Source organism: Genypterus blacodes, unplaced genomic scaffold (genome assembly GCF_046128005.1).
Source record: "Genypterus blacodes isolate CSIRO-AG114 ecotype Tasmania unplaced genomic scaffold, CSIRO-AGI_Gbla_v1 ptg000371l_1, whole genome shotgun sequence".
Lineage (NCBI taxonomy): Eukaryota > Metazoa > Chordata > Actinopteri > Ophidiiformes > Ophidiidae > Genypterus > Genypterus blacodes.
The window spans coordinates 162,501-169,650 of NW_027467153.1; the positions used below are offsets into that span (position 1 = coordinate 162,501).

At 46.3% G+C, this 7,150-nt stretch overlaps 2 protein-coding genes across 2 annotated transcripts in view; both read right to left on the reverse strand.

Moving 5' to 3' along the window:
• atic (5-aminoimidazole-4-carboxamide ribonucleotide formyltransferase/IMP cyclohydrolase) overlaps positions 1-442 on the reverse strand; it is a 4,629-nt gene extending 4,187 nt beyond the window's left edge. The window contains exon 1 of the mRNA XM_076138525.1: positions 214-442. Within this exon, the coding sequence (XP_075994640.1) occupies positions 214-229 (16 nt within the window). The 5' untranslated portion in view covers positions 230-442. The remainder of the gene's footprint in view (positions 1-213) is intronic.
• Positions 443-3,467: 3,025 nt separating this feature from the next.
• On the reverse strand, positions 3,468-6,218 carry mnx2b (motor neuron and pancreas homeobox 2b). Its single transcript, XM_076138524.1, has 3 exons — positions 5,783-6,218; positions 4,420-4,580; positions 3,468-3,845 (listed from the first exon to the last, which is right to left on the reverse strand). Exons 1-3 carry the CDS (start codon positions 6,213-6,215, stop codon positions 3,468-3,470), a joined length of 972 nt encoding a protein of 323 aa, XP_075994639.1. The 5' UTR covers positions 6,216-6,218.
• Between the last annotated feature and the right edge of the window lie 932 nt (positions 6,219-7,150).

Genomic DNA, 7,150 nt, shown 5'->3' on the forward strand with positions numbered 1-7,150 from the left:
ACAGGAGAGGACAGGAGACAGACAGGAGAGGACAGGAGACAGACAGGAGACAGACAGGAGAGGACAGGAGACAGACAGGAGAGGACCAGAGACAGACAGGAGAGGACAGGAGACAGACGAGAGAGGACAAGAGGCCATGAGACATCGATGGAAGTTTCCACGAGTTAGCAGAGAGCTAACCTGTAGCATGATGTGCAGAGTGAAGCGACTCACCGAGCTCAGAGGCCATGATCACTGCAGGAGACGATCCGCTGGAGGGAAAACAGGCTGAACTGCTGAGGCTGGAGTCACGTTAGTAAAGTTAGTCCGTGCAGAGAGTGAGGCAGAGTGAGGAAGAGTGTGGCAGAGTGAGGAAGAGTTAAGATAGTGAAGCAGACTGTTTGACTTCAGCGCTTCATCATGTGCTCTCTAATCAGGGGAGGTTGCTACACGCAGGTCGATTCTGTTGCTAAAAGTTGATAAATGAGGTTGTGACGTCATTACGCAGGGACGTAAAACCCCGGTCCGTCATTGGCTGACAGTTTGGCGAAAAATAAGATTAAGAACCTATGAGTTTAGATAAAAACTCAACATTAGATCCATCATCATCATCATCTTCGTCATCTTCATCTCTTCTTCGTCCTAAAACTCCGCTGAACACGGAGACCAGTCTTCCATTCCGCCGCTAGAGGGCAGAGCTGCACCGTGTTTACAGACTCCAGAGGCTCGCTGGATGTTTCCGCTCGATCAACTTCAGTTTCACACCTCCGCGTTTCTGTGACCGAATAATTTTTAGCCCGCAGATTTGACCGATACCACGAACAACACGTTTCTATTGTTTTTAGCTTGATTTTCTTCGTTTCTCACTGTTTTATTGTCACATTTCCCTGGAAAACCGGAGTTGTTGGATAACACAAAACAAAATTCTCCCAAATGCTTTTATTTTAGGAGATCTGCTGCTCCGCTGCGGCGTCTATTATGTTATTTGGTTCAGATAAAATTGTCTTTTAGAATAACATAACTACATATTAATATTTGGCTACATTTGTGTTTGTGCAGAATAAACCAAAGATCATATTTATATCCGGTATTTGGGGTATTTTCTGACACTGTGTTGTGTACCTGAACGTGTCACTGTCACATGAACACAGCTGTTTGTTGTCTTGTCCTATAATTAATGATTTTGGTCATAAGCTGGATGTAAATGTAAATAAAGCTGAACTTCTATTCTTCAGTATTCTGCCTCCTGCTGAGTGAAGGTCAGTGTGACTTTGAGGCAGCAGCTCAGGCGACGCTCAGCTCCTCTGTGAGGCTTGCAGAGCGGCTCAGGCCGGTACAGCATGAAGCCCCGGGCCTGCTTCCTACTCTGAAACAGCGTTTGGCGTGTGGCGTGTGGATTTACGGGCCTGTCACTCCGCTGCTATTAGTTAAGTGACAGGACACAAGCGGAGGGACACCAAGCAATACGCCTGATGACGAGAGAAGATCCCACAATCTGCTCATATCTCCGTAATGAGGCTCAACATTCCTGCTGATGGATTAAACTGAGGGTGTAAATATTTTAAAGGTTTGTGTTTTGTGGTGTGATTTATAATCCGTCAGTTTTTATTTGTTTTACTGGGATTCTGGTGTAAAGGCTTGACTGATTCAGTGCATGGTGAAATATGTTTGATACAAACACACACAGAGACTTCAGCTGCGGCGTTCTGAGCTCTGACTGAGCTGCGTTCACATCAGTGTGACAGATGAACGCTGATGGAATGACGATGTATTTATTCCTGTGTCTGGTAAAGCAGGTTTGTCACGCAGCTTAAGGAGCTGTGATCGATCCGCCTGAGTCTTCATCAGCCAGAGGAGAAGTTGAGGTTTGATGCTCCTTATGCTTTTAGCTCTGCCTCCTTCAGTCAAGACTCCAACTTCCTCTAAACTCTTCTAAAGTCGCCGGAGTCCAGCACAGATTTAATTTGGCAGATTGCGAATTATGAGCCGCTTCTGAGTCATTACAGGGAGTGAACATATAGACCAGGACCAGGACCAGGACCAGGACCAGGATCAGGATCAGGATCAGGACCAGGACCAGGACCAGGACCAGGATCAGGATCAGGTGTTCCTGCACAGTAACATAACTGAAATGATGACTTTAGTGTGTGTGAGACGCTGTAACAATGTGTTTCATGTTTATGGAGACAAAGAGAAAAGACAAGAGAACGTGACACAAACACAGGTGACCTCTGACCTCATGTGACCTCAGGTGACTCACTAAACGGCCTTCATTACAAGAAAATGTCTTCTGTGCTGAGGATGAATCCATGCTGCAGACGTGTCGGCTTGAAATGGAACGATGGGAAAAGTGCAAGGATTTTTTTCTGCATATTTTGCTTGAAAACCGATCAAATTTGACAAAATCCTGATTTGAAAATCTCCATTTTCAGCAGCATGATGAGAACGAGAGGAGGCAGTGTGTGTGTGTGTGTGTGTGTGTGCAGGAATGCACCAGTGTATCAATGCACACACACACACACACACAGGCACTATAAACCTGCCCACACACACACACACACACACACACACTCAGATGAAAATGGCCCCTGTGACATCACCACATCCCCATCAGGCCTTGATGACTCTTCCTCCTCTTCATTAGCTTCATCATTTAACCATCAGTAAAGCTCAACCAGGTAATTAATATCTGAGAGGCTCTGTCGTAAACCAGAGGAGCTCAGTGTAGAGCGGCTCCCATTACAGAGCGACGCCGTGAGGAGGACGAGTAGCACGACCTCATCGCCGCGTCCTCAGCAGAGGTCACACAGTTTAACCTTCAGGACAGTTAGTATTGATCTCTCCATGCCGTTTACATCATAACTCTTATTAATCTGCAATCAAGAACATCAGACACAAAACATGAATAAAATCATTTTCCATTCTTTTTCTTTAATTCCTTCTTTCTCTATGTCACTGTTACACACAAACACACACACACACACACACACACACACACACACATAAATACAGTCAGGTTCCCCCTCTGCAGTCGGCTCTCGGTTCAAATAAATTAAATGCATTTACAGATAAGAGACAAGAAGAAAAGAAACAACGACATCATCAAGAACAGAAAAGATCCAACATCAATATTTACATAAACGCACAGGAGGACGGATCAGCTGTGAGTCTGCAGAGATGAAGGAGGAGGGCAGAGCTGCTCCTCCCTGGCATGCCATGACATCTAAGGAAGCTTTGATTGACAGACGGTTTACATGTCGGTGTGATCTGAGTGAACGTGTCGCCTTGGAAATGTGTAAACATGAAGAAGAGTGAATCCAACAAATACACAAAGTTTACACAAAACAAAGAGGCTCAGGTTTGGAGAGGCTCTTTTCTCCTCATCACACACACACACACACACACACAGTAGTCTCTTAATGTCTGGGTTTGTGTGTGTGTGTGTGTGTGCTGAGTGTGACCCAGTCTGTCCTGAGTGTGTGTCCTCCTCACAGTCCTGCTCCGATCTTCCTGTCTCCTCCCCCCTCCAGCTCGTCCTCAGAGAAGGAGCTGTGGGGATTGAAGCCGTCGGCCGAGCGCTGCATGAAGTCTGTGGCTCGCTGCAGCCCAACGCTGGGAAAGCCATGTTGGCCTTCCTCCTCCTCCTCTTCGTCCTCCTCCTCCTCCTCCTCTTCATCCTCCAAATCGAGCTCTATCCCCCCGTCCTCTGCTTTCCCGGGCCGCCTGCTCTTCTCAGATTTGTTGCTGGCTGTTTTGGCTCCATTACGGAGCCGCTGGGCCTCAGACTGGGCCGAGGCCGACGCCTGCTCCTTCGCCTTCCGACTGCGTTTCCACTTCATTCTACGATTCTGGAACCAAATTTTGACCTGAGACAAGAAGACAACACACGAGGACAGTTAGTCTATAGTACAGGACTTTTTATAACGTTTGAGATTCTCCTTTCTTTCCTCATTGACTACAAATTGTCTCTTGAATCAAATCTAATTCAGTCAAAGTGCAGAGATTGCAGCATAATTATTGTTTTATTAATCATAGAAGGCTTTGTTTCTGTTCTGTCCCTCCTTTATTGTCCTGATATGCAGAGCTTCAGTATAATAACAGAGTTAAAACAAACAAAGAGGGAAATATGAGACTCAAATGCGACATCATTCATAGAAACGACAGATTTGTTTTAAAATTGTCTTAATATTGAGTCTTCAGTTTTTTTTACTGAAACAACAAACAGGTGAGAGATAATGTGGCTCCTACACTATTATGGGTTTTTTTACACATTCATGTTTAAAACTCAAATCATTCCTTCTGTTTTATTTGTAAATCCATTTCCATATTTTCCTCATATTCCACTTTATGATTTTCAGCCCCTTCCTCAAACGAATGTGTGTGTGTGTGTGAAGGGAACGTGAGCTCCCAGAGGTCACAGAGGTCAAACCCTCTCCTCACCTGCGTCTCTGTCAGCATGAGGGACGTCGCCACCTCAAAGCGTTTGGGTCTGGACAGGTACTTGTTGAGTTTGAACTGGTTCTCCAGCTCCAGCAGCTGCTGACTGGTGAAGGCCGTCCTGGGCCTGCGACACTTCCCCAGCAGGCCCGACTGAGGAGCTGCTGGAGGAGGAAGAGGAGGAGGGGGAAGAGGAGGCACTGTTACTCTGTGAAGCTGCTTTATTTACAATATTCAAGCTATTTTAAAACACATTTCTTGTTCCACTCTTCTTGAATTCTCCTTCTAAATTTCCCACTCGACTTATTTACATTTAGTGTCTCCACTGAGCTGAGAAGTCCGGCTCTTATGAAGATGAAGAGGAGGAAAGTGAGCGTCAGATGTTTTATATGCTGTAATAACAAGGACGCTGGAAGTTCAGCCTTGTTGTGTGTCTGTGGACACGCACACATATGCCCGCACTCTCTGGCCATCATTAACTCTAATAGCTTCCCTCCAGTTTATTGTTGCCGTGGGGACACAGCAGGCGCGGGAGCAGAGGCCATAAAAACACAGGCGGCCATTAACTTAATGAAAATTCAATGAAGGCTTTGGGAATTTTATTGATGAACTACGGAGCGTTTGAGGTGTTTGTTTATAGTTTCTTCGTCCCACAAAGACGTTTTCCATCGGGTTGGCGTTTATAGAGGAATAAATGAGCCAAAATGAAAAAGTGACACACAGAGAAGAGAGAGAGCCGGGGACGAGAGAAAAAGTGTGTGTGTGTGTGTGAGCTTCATCCCACTAAATAAGAGAGCTGCTTAGAAAATAGACTGAAATTAGGCTTAAATTTAAATGAGCCAATTTGAAATACAAAGATTCTATTTCATAGTTGCATCACTTTAAAATCTTACATATAACATGAATATTATTGAGTTAAAAATGTTTTAATTTGTATTGCAGAAAATAGAATTTTGGAATACAAAGGCAATAAAATAAACTCATAAATTAACTAATAAGAAATGTATTTTAAAATGGGCCTAAGAATTTATACAAATATTATCATCAATATTAAATTTTGTTTCATGATAATAATCTATTTATTAATATAAATTGATGAATAAATCATTATTGGTATTATTTATGATAATAAAATACGAATAACAATGAATATAAGAGGATAATAATAATAATAATAATAATAATAATAATAATGATGATAATAAAGTCATACATTCCGGTAATATTATTTTTGTTGTTCTAGTTTGTTGTAGCTTTGGGCCTTTACTTGAACATTACACACACACACACTATTTGTCCTTCTCTAATTCCTGGTGATCGTGGAGCTGTTCTGTTCTCCCTCAGTTGGATTGGTAGGTTTACTCACAGCCGTAGTCTGGCAGCCGCGGCATCATGATCCCGGCCCGGATCCAGTGCTCCAGGGGCAGAGACCCCGCCATGGCCGCCGCCTTCAGGTGCTCCGGGTAGGACTGTGTGAGGTGTGTGAAGCCGGTGTAGGCGAAGGCGGGATGCTGCCCACCCAGGGCGGACAGCGGGTACATGGGCGCGGGGTACATGCCGGGGATGGCGCCGTGCTGCAGCGAGGCGAGGCCCGGGTGCGGCAGACTCAGCATCGTCGGCTTGGGGAGTATTCCGCTCTGGAGGTGGGAGGCCCGCGGGGACGGAGTGTCCGCCCGCCGGCAGGACACGGGGCTTCCCGCGGGGCTGTCGCTGCTCAGGCCCGGGGACAAGTCCCGGCCGCCCCGGTGGCTCTCATCGGCGAGCAGCGCGTCGATCCTGAAGTTCTTAGATTTCTCCATGAGGGAGGAAGAGACAGACGATTCGGACTGGTGCACCTGTGCAGCTCACACACACATATGTGCTTCAGCGCGACACACACAGCGAGTCAACACACCATCGGCTCACAAGTTCACAGCGGAGAGTCACAGCGGAGAGTAACAGCAGAGAGTCACTCTGGTCTGGTGTCTTCAGTCCTCCGAGTCTTCTAACCTCCGTGTCTTCAGTCCTCCGTGTCTTCAGTCCTCCGTGTCTCCAGCCGGGACGTGATGATCCCGTCAGGTCGCAGGTTCGCCTCCGTCCTGATGTCACACAAACTTCACCAACTCCGCGCGTCTCTCCCCTTGCAGCCGCCCTCCTCCTCTTCCTCCTCCTCCTCCTCTTCCTCCCCTGCAGGCCCAGTGAGCGGGGATTGGCCGGGGCCGTCGCTGCTCTGACGGGCCTCTAATCAGCTAATTACCCGCTCGTTTCCCCCCCCAGAGAGCCTTCTGAGTGAGGTAATGTCCAACCCTTGTCCCGCCTGCAAACACCTTCAACTGCATCAAAGCGCCGCGGTACATTAGAAGATTAGCCGATTGTGTTTCCAGGATCCATCTCTCATCCTGCACCTGCACATAAAGAAAGAATTATATATCTGACTTCCACCGCACAAACTAATGATGATGGCACAGCTGCATCTAAACCTGCAGCTGTTTATCAATGAGGCTTAATGTTATTGGCTGAGTGAGTGACAGAGAGGATTACAGACTAATCATTCATATTAATCACCTGATTCAGTCTCACAGTTAGGCCACGGAATGTCATTAAACTTTATGAGGGAGAATTCAACACAAACCAGGTTAGAGTGTAAAGACTCACATGGAGTTGAGGAGGTAAAGGAGCGTTGTCTTAATGTAAAGACTCACAGGGAGGGGAGGAGGTAAAGGAGCTGTGTCTTAATGTAAAGACTCACAGGGAG